This window comes from Penicillium taxi (genome assembly GCF_028828555.1).
Source record: "Penicillium taxi strain IBT 34144 chromosome Unknown utg000004l_segment0_segment0, whole genome shotgun sequence".
NCBI classification, from domain to species: domain Eukaryota; kingdom Fungi; phylum Ascomycota; class Eurotiomycetes; order Eurotiales; family Aspergillaceae; genus Penicillium; species Penicillium taxi.
This window is the reverse complement of record NW_026643206.1, coordinates 3,337,874-3,351,640: the sequence shown is the minus strand read 5'-3', so window position 1 is coordinate 3,351,640 and position 13,767 is coordinate 3,337,874. Positions and strand designations below refer to the sequence as shown.

The 13,767-nt window shown below is 46.3% G+C and overlaps 4 protein-coding genes across 4 annotated transcripts; 1 reads left to right on the top strand and 3 right to left on the bottom strand.

Annotated features, from left to right (window-relative positions):
* Positions 1–95: 95 nt before the first annotated feature.
* Positions 96–1,740, top strand: N7495_006172 (dolichyl-diphosphooligosaccharide--protein glycotransferase subunit OST1; the record flags this gene model as incomplete). The annotated part of the gene is made up of 3 exons (XM_057208823.1): positions 96–442; positions 512–1,547; positions 1,615–1,740. The coding sequence occupies 3 exons, from the start codon at positions 96–98 to the stop codon at positions 1,738–1,740; spliced, it is 1,509 nt and encodes a 502-aa protein (XP_057062597.1).
* A 656-nt stretch (positions 1,741–2,396) lies between these two features.
* Positions 2,397–4,634, bottom strand: N7495_006171 (Zn(II)2Cys6 transcription factor domain-containing protein; the record flags this gene model as incomplete). The annotated part of the gene is made up of 3 exons (XM_057208822.1): positions 2,397–2,414; positions 2,476–4,331; positions 4,400–4,634. The coding sequence occupies 3 exons, from the start codon at positions 4,632–4,634 to the stop codon at positions 2,397–2,399; spliced, it is 2,109 nt and encodes a 702-aa protein (XP_057062596.1).
* A 2,344-nt stretch (positions 4,635–6,978) lies between these two features.
* On the bottom strand, positions 6,979–9,229 carry N7495_006170 (MFS transporter; the record flags this gene model as incomplete). The annotated part of the gene is made up of 10 exons (XM_057208821.1): positions 6,979–7,055; positions 7,233–7,366; positions 7,447–7,558; positions 7,614–8,020; positions 8,080–8,166; positions 8,223–8,255; positions 8,318–8,562; positions 8,621–8,655; positions 8,718–8,827; positions 8,880–9,229. The coding sequence occupies 10 exons, from the start codon at positions 9,227–9,229 to the stop codon at positions 6,979–6,981; spliced, it is 1,590 nt and encodes a 529-aa protein (XP_057062595.1).
* Positions 9,230–11,609: 2,380 nt separating this feature from the next.
* Positions 11,610–13,428, bottom strand: N7495_006169 (kleisin alpha; the record flags this gene model as incomplete). Its single annotated transcript, XM_057208820.1, has 2 exons — positions 11,610–13,109; positions 13,165–13,428. 2 exons carry the CDS (start codon positions 13,426–13,428, stop codon positions 11,610–11,612), a joined length of 1,764 nt encoding a protein of 587 aa, XP_057062594.1.
* Positions 13,429–13,767: the final 339 nt, after the last annotated feature.

Genomic DNA, 13,767 nt, shown 5'->3' with positions numbered 1-13,767 from the left:
GTCCGACCAACTTATCATCAAGCTCCTCCTCCTGACGACCACCCCAATTACTACCTGGAGATTTTCAGAGCTCCGGCGTGATATCCTCCGGCACTATGAGGTTCTTCACCGCCACCATGCTCGGCCTGCTTGTGCCCAGTTTGGTTTCCGCGTCAACTGATCTTGAGGTTGAGGTGACTTCTTACGGCTTTCCTCCTGACCACAAAATTCCACAGGTTTTCAAGAACACCAATCTTGTTCGGAGTACAAATTTGGAGAAGGGCTACGTTCGGGAGACTGTCAATCTCGTCGTTGAGAACATCGACAAAGAGCCGCAGAGCTCATACTATATTCCCTTCCCGTCAGAAGTGTTCGGCCATGTCGGAGGCTTTGAAGTCCGCGACAAAAAGGCACCAGAGAAAGGGCGATTGAAGATTTCTAAAGCTGAAATCATATCATCAAGGTGATTTTGCAATTATGAATGCCAATGGTGGTTTTTCAATAAGTGCTAATCCTTCCGACTCAAAAACAGCGGCCCCAAGTTCTTCGTCGTTGAGCTTCCTGAGCCCCTCGCTCCGAAATCACAGATCACCCTGGGTGTCTCCTACTCCATCCTCTCATCTCTCAGTCCTCGTCCCGCTACCATTGAGCAGAATGACAAGCAATACCTTACCTACTCGTTCAACGCCTATGTGCCATCAGTTTACGAAACCGTCACGCAAAAGACCAAGTTGAAGCTCCCTAGCACCAACGTCCCCGATTACACCACAACCTCCGGCCTCAAATCTGGCGCTGACCCGGAGCGCAAGGGTGCCACATACACGTATGGTCCTTACGACACGGCCAAGGTGGCACCAGGTACCGAGTACCCGATTACTGTGCGCTATGAATTCACAAAACCCGTGATTACAGCCCACCTTCTCGAGCGCGACATTGAAGTTTCTCACTGGGGCGGCAACTTGGCTACGGAGGAGCGGTACTGGCTGCGTAACAATGGCTCTCAGCTGTCTAACCAATTCTCCCGTGTCCAGTGGACTATGGCAAACTACCAGAAGGCCCCTAGCTCGGCTCTGCGTGAGATCATTTATCCTCTGCCTGCCGGTTCGGTAGACCCATACTTCACCGATGATATTGGCAACGTCTCAACCAGCCGCTACCGCCCGGGCAACGGCAAGTCCGCTGCGAACTTGGAACTGAAACCCCGCTACCCGATCTTCGGTGGCTGGAATTATAGCTTCCGCGTCGGCTGGAACAACGATTTGGCTCAGTTCCTGCGCAAAGCCGCTGGTACTGACTCGTGGGTTCTCAAGGTTCCATTCCTTAACGGTCCCAAGATGAACGAAGGAATCCAATACGAGCGTGTTGTTGTTCGTATTGTTCTGCCAGAGGGTGCGCACAACCTTCGCTGGGAATTTGTCGAGGGCGCTTCAGGCAACGGTCTCCCTTCAAAGATCTTCGTTGATGAGAGTATCTCCACTTTCAAAACATACATGGATACCATTGGCCGGACTACATTAACCCTGAAGGTTAATCAGTTGACGGACGAGGCGCGCGATGCCCAGATTGTGGTATGTTTTATCTCCTATTTTACCCTTTTCGTATATCCTCTAGTAACATACTGATCAAAATCACTAGGTGACCTATGACCACTCCTTCATTGATGCTCTGCGCAAACCGCTCACCATCTTTGGTGGTTTGCTTACTGTCTTTGTGGCTACATGGTTCATCGGCAACATCGATGTCAGCATTAAAAAGCGGTAAATATGTATTCTCGAGAGAATATATGTGTTTTATAGTGTTTCTCTTCTTTGAAAGTTATCATAACATAGCCATGGAACAGTTGATTTTCATGAGAGCTGAAGTTAGTACAGAATGGATTAAGTTATCCAAAATATTCCTAAGAAAACAAGGCTTGAGCTATTCAATATTGAAGTCCTAGAGGTTGATAGGAGCATTCGACTAATCTCTTTACCCATTTCCCCAAGGTATCTACCATTTACTAGGTAATGAATAATAAAGTGGACGTCAAACTATCAAATGGCATTATATCTCATGGATATCATCAATTACCACCCAGACAAGTCATAATTTTGTTCCTTTTGAGCGCCGCATGAACTTCAACGGGGCCCCCAAAAATCAAACCAACGTAAAAAAAAAAAAAAAAAAACTCCGCATGTATGTACGCGACAGGGATAGTAAATAAATGGGGAATCATACAGTCCCAGAAGAGGAAGAATATGTACCTGAAACAAGGAAAGTTAAAGTCAAAGAGAAAAGGAAAAAGGTGAAGGGGAAAATAGACCAGGATGAATATGCTGGTCAAGGGTATGAGAAAGAAGAGCAATGGACAAGACAACGGAAAAGCCATTAACAAGGATAACAAGAGACGATGTGTCTCAAGATCACGAGTCAAGGAATCAAATACAGGGTAAGAACTAGACATGGGTTTGAGTTAGTCAAAGGCACAGCGCAAAATATTCGGTCATGTTCACTCACATTCATCACGATAAGCATTGGGATATCGAACACATCTCGTTTGACTGTCCAGCAGTACGCGCATTCAACTTTACCGTCCTTAAATCCAAGCTGATTCATCCCTGCCTCACCCGCGATTCCGCCTTTTCGAAGGTTGCTGTTCCACTTGCTTTTTTCATCGGTCTGCGACTCCATATCCTCCTTAGTCTTGTACTTGAGTAGCTTGCACCTCGTCATGACACTACCGCGAGAGTCTCCAAACGCCAATCGCGCAAAGTCTTCGTAGAACTCAACCACACTATCGTCATCGAAGAGCTCAGCGAGGAACACTGGTTGCAAACGCCCGTTGTTTACATTTTCCAATGTTGATATGTGGGGAGTAAAGCTGCGTGAAGTCGTACCAGATCCTGGTGCGGATGATCCGCCTGTATTGACATTAAGGTTCGGCTCCTTACCTAAGAGCACATCCTTCTTCCACCCGGTCAGGATGCTAAATTCCTTGCCCACCGCGGCGATCTCTCCAGTGCGGCGACAGACAATAGTTGGAGTGCCACATGCGTTGATGAAATCCTCATATTCCCATAATGTCCGTTGGAAACATTTTTCCATGAATATTAGATCGTCCCTGTTCAGAGTCTTGGTTGTCGCAATGAATGACGGTCGAATAGATGCAAGTGCCTTAGCAATTCGCACAGTCTTCTGTGGCGAGAAGCGACGCTGAATGTAAGCGGTAAGGCTGTGGAACCGACTTGTGTAGGCATATGGCTCCTTGACGTTCTCATATATGGAAGAAGGATTCCGGTGTCGTCGCTTGTGGCCGACTTGTAACGTCTGTTGTTTGAGACTTGGTGTGGTAATTACATGTCGCTGCCCATTCGGGGGAAGACTATTTGGTTTGGCCGCCGCATTGAAGTTGTCTTCAAACCCGGATGTTGTCACATGTGGACTGGCCGCTGAACCAGGGCTGTTAAAATTGGCAGGATTACTCTCAATAGCAAAGGCATGTGGTCCATCTGCTTTCATGTGTCCATGTAACAAACCATTCTGAGCATACACCCCACCGACGTTCACATGCGGCTGGCCAGGAGCCTGCCCTGTAGACCACTCATTGAGCAATGGATCGCCAAACATGAACGGCTGTTGATTCCCCGGACTTTCCCCAAATCCAGCAGCGGGTGTGGAGAAGTGGGTCTGCCCACTATGACCGATAGATCCTCGCTGCGTTCCCGAGTCTGGTGAATCTCCAGCCCCGGTAGCCATGTGACCCAGCATGCCAAATTCAAGAGCTCCGTAACGATTTTCAAAGTTCATGCTTGAAAGATCAAAGTTAAACAATGCAGGGTCGCTGGGGTCGAAAAATGGCCCCGCAAAGGGATTGGGTGGCTGACTAGTCTCGCCCGAGAGAGCCGTGCTGGGAGTGGGCTGTTGCTGGTTTGCTGTGGAAGAAAAGCTGGAGGTCCTTCCATTGTGGTTTGTTTTCAAATTAAAGGTAGGCGAAACAGGAGACTGCGTTGCAAAGGGGCTCTGGCTCATGGTAGGTTCTTGATACATGTTATATGATCCCGGCTGTGGTTGCGGTTGCGGTTGCCCTTGTGGTTGCGGTTGTGATTGCGATTGTGGCTGGGTCTGGGATGTGGGGTAAAAATTCCTGTTTGACTGCTGCTGTTGTTGTTGCTGTTGTGAGGTGTTGGCCGTGGTACCATTCCTTGGAACCGGCATATTATTGGGTACAGGACTATTGTAAAAATTCCCACTAACGCCGGGCATTAATGCCCCATCTGGGGCATCGTGAAGATACTTGGCCTTCTTGCGCACACCATCGTGGCATGCATCCTGTAACCCGCGCTTGATGCAGCGCTGACAAGGCCGTTCGTCCCCTGAGATATGAAATACACGTATTAGAGAAGTTTCAATTTCCAATGTAGACACAGACCAGAATACATACCGCAAGTTAGATGAGCTCTCTGACAAGCAAAACAAGCTCGTCGGGCCTTTTTGCGACGCGGCCGCGAGGGATCCTTGGCATTGGAAGCTTTACGCCCATTCTCTTTACCACCGTCGCCATTGATCCTATCCTTGGCATTATCTAAATGCTCCGAATGTTCGGTGATGTCGGCAGAGTCTTGATCTCCTCCACTTAGATCTCCTGAAGCCGGAGAACCGTTCTTGGCGTCCATCATTTCGGCATGTATCCTGCAAGGTCGAGGGGAAAAAGTACTTTTCAATTTCGACCTATAACGCGTCGCAAATTATAAGATAATTACTGCGGACCAATATCCAAAAGAATTGCGCGTTCTCGTTTTCGATCTCAAAATCTAAAATGTCGTGATGGCGGTAGCATGGGCGCAAATTCGACCCGAATCGTTTTGGCGGGATCCACGTATTGCGCAATTAGACCTGACTTGAATTCAGCGAAGAAGTCGGAAATGAAGGTTGTCTAGCCCCTTGGTGCGCCTATATCGCCTAATATAGCCTGGTATTCTGTCGTTCTTATAGTAGCGCGTGCGCGATTATTACCGGGCGAATGGAAGAGTGCCTGGTCGAGTCACGGGTGTAACGGGGGACAATCGACTCGAGGTATAGCGAACCTTGGAAATCGCAGAGATCCGACACATTGAAGGGTGATATCAATTTTTATAGGGGTAGAAAGCAAGGGGATAGACGATAGGCGGAGATGAGGAAAATGCCGCAACGGTTTCGGATGCAGCTGAAGTTGGGAGTGGAGAGGCGGCAGACTTCTTCGGCTGCGGGGAAGACGGAAGTTGAAGCTCAGTCCAAAAAAAAGTAACAGTAGAATTCTTGCAAGATGCACTGATCTCAGAGATCAAATTATTGGAAAATTTAAATGATGGAAGAAGAGAACCTTGGAGGAAGTTTGGAGATGAAAGTTTGGATGGAATGTGTTCCCGTGACTTCAAGTATTGTATTGAGGTATGAGGTATTGAAGTTCTTGGAGCAGACGAGATTTCAACCGGGCTAATTTCTTCAAAAGGGAACACTTCCGTATAACTATTCTTCTGTATCGGCTGCAACTGCGTTTTTGTAGAATTTTATTTCCAGTTTTTTCGTATGGAGAAGTGTGGGGACTTATAGTGGCTAATCCTGCTAGTTATAGCCTCGTCTCGCTTCGTAAGGCTGGATCTGGACGATACTTTGAGTAACGTAATAATTACTGATATTGGAATATCATAAGCAAGGTCATGTAGCAATTTTAAATTTGATATCCTTGAAGTTCTATATAGTAAGTCGATCTACAATGAGTGATTTAATCCTCATTATTCTCACATGCTGACGTACGGCATACAGGCTTATGGCGGCCAGAACAATACTTCAATACCTCAATACTTCCACTACTTAGCCGCATCTATTGGCAGATCGAATATCCCCCACAACTAATAGGTAAGGAAATAACGCACGTGTGGAATTACATGGGCCTTGAATTTTAATGCCTCAGTGCCTGACAGATGCGGATCTCTGCCGGTCCCGCTTAATTCCGGGAATTGATGTTTTTATACTTCCATACACCCTCGGTTAGAGTAGATCATTGGAGAACTTGGCATTTGAAGAGTTACCTAGGTACTTGAGTTGAAAAAATACTTGAAAAGTATCAAGATCAAGTCCAAATCTACATTCTTTTTTTTTTTTTTTTTGCAACTGGCCTAAGAGGGCCAGTGACTACGGAGAATTAGAATCTGGGCTCGATGCAAATGCCGAGGATTCGTATTCATTCCCAGGGTTCTCCAGGGCTCTTTGAATCTTATAAACGATTACTGCTTAGGTATACCTGGGTAGTTTCAACCTAATTATTATTCCAGCTAGAGAACACCTAGGTACGTGCATGAGTACATAGGCAGCCCTGGATGAATAGGTAACCATGAAGGCAAATGAAAAAGATATAGACAGATCAATGTGAGTATGTACCATATTTCAAGGTTAGAACCTTGAAACGTTCTCTCCGTCATGTGCATTGTAATTAAAACTAAATCTACAGCTAGCCCTGGAGGACAACAGCAAAAAATTTTGGAGTACTAGTCCTGATGAGGGCTGACACATAGATCAGTTGACATCCAGTCTCAAATATCCTCGTCACAGGCTCACAGGGTAGCATAAATGACAAGCTGGGAGAAAAAGAATATAAACTTGCCACTAAAACTGTGCAGTATGCAGGAAAGAGCTGTTAGACCGGCTTGATGTATAACGTAAGAGCTATTTCGTGAATATCTGATATAGTGGAATACGAGATCACGAATTGGTTTTTGTAAAGCGGCTCTTCTGGCGAAGGTGACTTCCATACTTGAAGAAGATGTACCTATCTCTGATATCAGTAGGATTCTCAGCGGAATCTTGGTGGAGGGTATGTGGTGGTTTGGGTGGTGACTATGGTCGCATGCAGCTAGGTGAAACTTGGCTCTCCCATAGGGTCAACTTCTTGAGATTTTTACATGCAGGGGAAAAGGAGGTTCATAGGCCATAGCGCGGGCAAACAGGGATAGGAAAAAATGGGAGCGTCGAGGATATTAACACTTACGGGAAAGGTGCCATGATTAATGTCAAAAATGCTAGTAATGATGTGGCCCAATGGAACCCAAGCTTGTCATACACTATGAAGCCGTTAGCAGCGATCTGTTCTGGACAGTTTTTCAACAATGCTCATCTTCCAATTTCAAAGGCTGCTTAGGAACACGACGCAGCCATCATGCAAGTCTGCACCACCTGCACAGCACAGACCCTTGACACCGGTTGTATAAAATTGAAAACAGTAGTGGAACGTGACTTACTCTGGATTCCAAACAGGGGAAAGATGCCTCCAAAGGAAGACCGCATGAAACTATTTGCCGCCAGTGCACTTGCAGCGAACATTGGATATGCGTCCACTAAGAATGTGAAGACACCTGAGAACACAAGCAACATTCTGGTAGTAGCGCGAACTATTAGCACCAAGAAATAGATTTGAGGGCCGACTGGAGCTGATTCAATGTCAGGTGAACATACCCTATTCCGAACACGCCACTACCTATGATCGGAGCAATCCAGTGCACATCAGAGTAGATCGTCCAGGCAAAGATGAAGAGACCGATGGTTACCAATGGACCACCCAGAATCGCTATGTCACAAAGTCAGTATTGAATCATTCTAAGCCTCTCACTCCCAATTATTACCTGGAGGTAGTCGCCACTCTGGCTGGAATTTGTCGGTACCGTGCACAGCCTGATAGTTGCGTTCGAGTCGAGCATAGTTGCGACGCCAGATTGGATCTGATGCTGTCCCGATGGCCATACCAACGGCAAGTCCCATGAAGCATAAGCCTCTTTGCCACAATTGAAATCCGTACACTTCCTCAAAGATCAGTTGAAAGGCCCCAAAGAAAAGGTATAGAATACCTAACAGAATCGCAGAAAATAGGCACAAGTTCAAACACATAGGCTCTAGTACCAGAAGCTGAAGTGGGCGGAGACACGACCGCAGAACTGTCTGTGTCACTGAACGATTCATTTTCTCAATCGGGGCTATCCATCGCTCGTCTCCTGTTTCTTTGCGAAGCTTCTGTGCTTTGCGTCTCAAAAGTCTGATTACAAAAGTCAGCGGTCCAGACAGAACAAACGAACTCGTACTGTGAAAACATACACTGGGTGATACGTCTCTGGGACTAGGAAAATCAGCGATACCAGCAAGATGCCGGTCCATATCAGAAGCACATAAAATGTCCAACGCCTATATTTGATCTGTTAGCCTTGACCACCGACTATCAATATGAAATATGGACATACCAATTGGTAAATTCATTAATGAAGCCGCCGACGCTGCAGGTGTAAGATGCTGTTAGCTTCTGATGTCAAATGAGATACACTAGCAAGGTTCTTACAGGGGCCCAAGGTCTGGTCCAAGGAATGGGCTTGCCGTATACACCATCATAGGAAAGGCAAGTTCCTGTCGATTAAACATATCACCAACAGTACCGCCAGCAACACTCAAAAATGCGCTTCCTGCGAGTCCATTGAAGAATCGACATATGATCAACGTCTGGATATTCGTTGCAACTGCGCATGGGATAAGCCAGATCAGGAAAAAGGTGAAAGAAATGAGATAGATATTTCTCCGGCCATAAAACTGTGCAAGGTGAGTTCTCCACATTGGCATTGAAGCAACCTTGGAAATTCAAACTTACCTCGGATAAGGGACTAAGAAAGAGCGGACCAACTCCTATAAGAAATTCAGTGAGAAGCCCTTTAACATAACGACAGCCTCATGGAAGAGTGACATACCAAGACCCCAGATGAAAAGTGACAACCCCAGTGTGGCGACTTCTCGGGAGCATTTAAAATCCGGCATCAGCTGGCCATAGGTTGTGGTGTAAACGGACGATGTATAGGTCCTAGATAAGTCAGTCTCGGTTGCAAGGCTATAGCTTTTATAGGGGTCCTCACACGCAGATGGAGCCCAATGAGACAATTATAACTATAAGCCATTTCCTGGCTGTACTCATGTTGCGCGGGTTCATTGAGTCATTCTCTTCCCAATCCACAATAAAGGAAGTATCCTCGTCTCCATCTTGCCTAGATTCTTCGTCGTTCTGGATCTCGTTACCTCCGATACTAACGCCATCGTTCAAAGACCAACTGCGCTCTAGTCTAGACGTATTGCTGTGCTGTTTCTGTGGGTGTGTGGCGTCGTCTTTCGGGGAAGAGATCGGTGCAAATGCTGTATCTTCGAACTTGGTCTCATCGAGAGCACTATCAGAAGAAGTCTGATGGGAGGAGAGCTTCTCTGAATCCATTGCGACGGGGCTTGCCTCTTCGGCGAGAACTCCGAGTGTTCTAATATTCACTTGTTGGGTTGGAAGACGAATTTCACTCTGAAGACACTATCGCCTGCAGTCTACGGTGTACCTGGGCGCTTAGCAATGATCTTAGATCTGACTGATTAAATCGTAAAAGGAATGGTAATATCATTCGGCCCCCTCACCAAGAAAATCTCCTGAGACTAGTTAATTACTGGAGCTGATTAATTATTACTAGCTTTAGATCCACATATTCAGATTTCGGACCTATGAGACCTATAACCGACGTTCGAATGTTTCCGTAATTTAAATGTATCCGACATTAACCCGATTAAGCTTAACCTTATTTTGATACTTGCATGGAAGTACAAGAAACCTTTCAACTACTTTGAATGTATATGATATGTCGAATACCTAGGAAGTCATTAGGTGATATATGCCGCAGAAGTTTACTCGTAAGCCCCATCTATCTTGACTATTTAGTTTCCGCGGAGAATTTTTTAGTTATAGTGAGGTATCATCTTTAACGCCTCTTACCTTGGCATCTTACCTACAGGGCTTTCTTCCCCTCTTCTACTCACCTGGCACATAATCCTGTAGGGGTTGATGTTCCCGAGGTCTATAACCTGTTATCAGGACGCTGAAGAAATGGATAAGTATAAACGAATCCGATTAATGCTAAGAGTTTTCATTTACCTAGGTACGGAGTAGATGCAAGAATTCGGACTAAATGGTATGAGGTATTTGTAACAGATTACAAGACTCGAGATCTTATCGTGAAATCAAAATGTCAAGCGGGAACTTGGTCAAATACTAGGAATGAGTGCGCAAATACTTGAACCGGCTACCAGATCTGGAGAACAGTTATGTGCTCATCGACATCAGGGTAACAGGACTGCAAGATGTCATCATTGAAAAGCATAGTCATATCCAAAAACTCCATTGGCACAAAAATAAACTTAAAAGCCCGTATCTCTCTATCTATGTAGATTTGAATGGAGTTGTTTTTGATATGACATAGGATGAAGACTTCATACTCACCCGGGGTGTAACGGCAGCGTGCGTTTGGTTATTTGCGAGTCAGTCTGCTTTGTCAAGAATTTCCCAGATATCGTTTGATTATCTTCTGATTTTATACCTCGCAGCCCGCTGATCGCTAGATCTCCAAGCCGAATTATAGTAAATATAGTAAACCTGAAGTGGTCTGGGTTAGATCATAGCCAGAAGAAAGTTAATGCAGATAGTCTTGCCTCCGAGTCAACATATTGATAGTATAGTCGAAAGAGCTGGACATAATCTCTGCTAAAAGTTTGAGTGCTTCAATATCGTTGTGATGGATGCAAATATACCCTGCGATTATCTATGTCAAGAGTATCCAAGGAAGTTGAAAGGGTCCCGAAATTTACATATTAATTAGAAAGTCAGCAACATAAAGGATGGCCTAGGAGGAGTTCGGGAGCCGAGCCTTATAATTTTATCTTCCCGGCCATAAAGGATTCATTCAAACATAAGATAATAGGAGCCATACATCTTCCATCATATCTGGGCATGTACAAGATCATAACGATCCAATATTTCCATCTGGAGGCCCCACTACCGAGTCGGGTGCTGTTTGGTATCAGTGCAGAGATCTTGTGACTGTTCGGCCTTGAGTACATCGGTAATTATTATTCATGTTCGTGCATATACCTTGTAGCAGCATGTGAGATTAAGAGGTCCAGGAACCATATCGGAAGGATTCTAGGCACCAGGAACATAGTAACTGACGAGAAATCGTAGTTTGGTGGCTGAGTTCTAAGAAAAGTGTCGAGGTTGATAGCTGCAAAGAAACGGTTGTACAGTAGCAACCTTTTTGCGCCAAAGAGTCTCTATTGCTCCACTTGGGGCGGCTAGATCCCTCTGCTTCCAAGATCCTTTAGTCCCGATATATTGTTTGAAATCAAGGCTTAGATCAAGCCTTGGAGTAAGTTTCATGTATTGAGTCGAACTACAAAGGTCTTGCTCTGATCACCTGACTAATGCCTGCCCTACATGTATAGGTCTCAATCGAGGCTTCGAAAATGTCAATCTTGTCCGAAAACTTGGATTGACTGGATTCAAACAAGGTATGTTCAATTGATGAATGAGTGTTTTACTAAAGTACTACAGTTGAACCAATCGCTCCAAAGAACAATATCCCGAACTCCAAATCAAAATAGCAATCGCCTCCAAAAGCCCCCTTTTCTCCATAACAAGTCCCCAAACACCCAATAGGAAAAACTGTCCTACCCTACCTCCAAGCAATTATCGGATCTTCCAGAAACCCTGTCCCAAACTCGACTGTACAAGAATGTAAATGCGCCATGATGACTCGTAGTTTCACAGAGAATAAATCACTCTACAAAACCTGGGTCTGTTGGCTGGGAATACCCGCAGCGTTCTCCTCAGCCCAGGAACCCCACAGGTTCTGCTTACCACGGATTGTGAGAGGTTCACCAATGGAGTCGGACCTCTGTTGAAGCTGAACGGCATCCTTGGTGGCCAGAACCAAGACTTCAAAGAACATCTTGGTGGCATCTGCTTTGGTGGAGCGCTTCTCGGGAAGCAAGTCCTGGAACAGTACGCTCTTGTTCTGCTCAGAGGCAGGTTCACCCAGCTGCTCGCGCAGAATGTGTACAGCGTGCTTGGTGCCAATGGAAACGGGCTCGTTGTCTACGGGGTGGACGTTATCATCAAGCTCATCCAGAGAACGATCAATGCCCTCGTCGTCGCTCAGGTGCAGGTCTTGATGGCCGTCATCACCGGGGAAGTCGATTTCAGAGCGCTGGTGAAGAGTTGTGTCGAGACCGAGACCCTCATCATCAGGGACAATAGCTTCTTCGTCGCCAAAATCCAATGCGGGAAGATCAACAGCATCCACATCCATATCGGCAATGCCGCTGTCACGCTTACGTTTCAGCTCACCAGCCTTCTTTACAGATTCTAGAGATAGGAGACCACGAATTTCAGGAGCCCAGCCAAGGCTTCGCTCTTCACCGAAGATGCTTGAAACAAAGTCGCCGTTTTGTTGGCGGGTCATGAGGGTAAGGAAGACGGAATCGCGGGGGAGGAATGTTGCAGGCTTCAAGATTGCAGAGCGATCTTGCTGCTGCGCCTTAGCCTCACTCGCGGACAGACGGGTTTCCCGTTCCAATGGCAAGTAGGCTGCGACTCTTTGGCGCTTAGAGCGCTGACCATTCTGTTCAGTGGGTTCGGGAGAGTCAGAGATGTGTCGTTCGTATTCTTGCTCGAGCTGTTGCATCTGAGCAGAGCCGGCGTCCGAGAGAGGGCTTTCAGATTCACGGTCAAATCGGCTAAGTTCTGGACGCGGGGTCTGGCCCCCGAAGTCCTCGTCGTTACCAAGATCCATAGGACCATCCACCAGGAGGTCATTCAAATTATGTTCATCGTCGCCGAGATCCATTTTATCCAGCGGAGCGTCATCTTCGCCGAGATCCAGACCCAAATCATCGTTGTCGTTGAATTTACCAGCGTCACTGTACAGATCGTCTTCCATGGGACGAGGCGGCGGCGCATCTCGACCAATTTCCATAGTGCTATCAAGTCCAAGAGGAACTTCATCTTCACCTAGATTAAGATCGACTAGAGAGGGATCTTCTAGGTGTGAGGGCTCCTGAGAGACAGAGCGGCGGAAAGAGCTGTCGGGCAATAGTTGGCTACCAAAATCCATTATACCCGGTCGCTTACCCTCGGGTTCCAGGCCCAGATTCTGGGGGAAAAGCAATGACGCATCTAGATTAGCAAAAAGATCAGATTCCGTAAGCACGTCAGGCAGAGTAATGCCACCTGGTGCCACCACTGTAGTCGTCAAGTCGTTATTATTTGTGAGACGGAAAGCCTGTTCATTCTGTTAGTAGAATGTTAATGCAAAGGGAACGGGGCATCTTCAATACCATTTTGATCTTCATCAATGCTTCATTACAATCATCCAATAGGTAGCGCGCTTTTCGGCTGTAGATGCGCACTACACCAAGTAAAAGCTGTCCACTTAGTCGAAGGGCCATGGGCGCTTGGCCCTGATCAACAATGGCGCTCACACTACTTTCGATATCAGACTGAAGAATGTGCGATTTGGACAGTTTGCGTTCGATATTGGCAGACAGCCACACACGGGCCAACGGGCCTGTCTTGGACAGAAGAGTTTCGGAGTAAAACATGACGCGTGAGATTCCAAATCATACAACGAGAAAGGAGGTTATCCAAGTAGCAGAGATAGAAAAACCCGCCCGGCGCGGGGTGAAGTGTAGTAGGGGGTTTGACGCGCTAAGACCGGGAAAACAAAGACTTGAGGAAAATTTGTCACGTCGAATGTTAAAAGTAAACAGACGTGATAATGATACAATAAAAATGTATGAAATTTAAGTGTTGTGGCAGGTAAAAGATGCCGTGTAAACAGCGCGAGGGATAAGTTTGAGAAACTGTTACTGGAGGGTGCGCGTGGGAATTCAGGCGTTCAAGTCTCTGCCTAGACTATGAATGACTAAGGAAATAAAGAA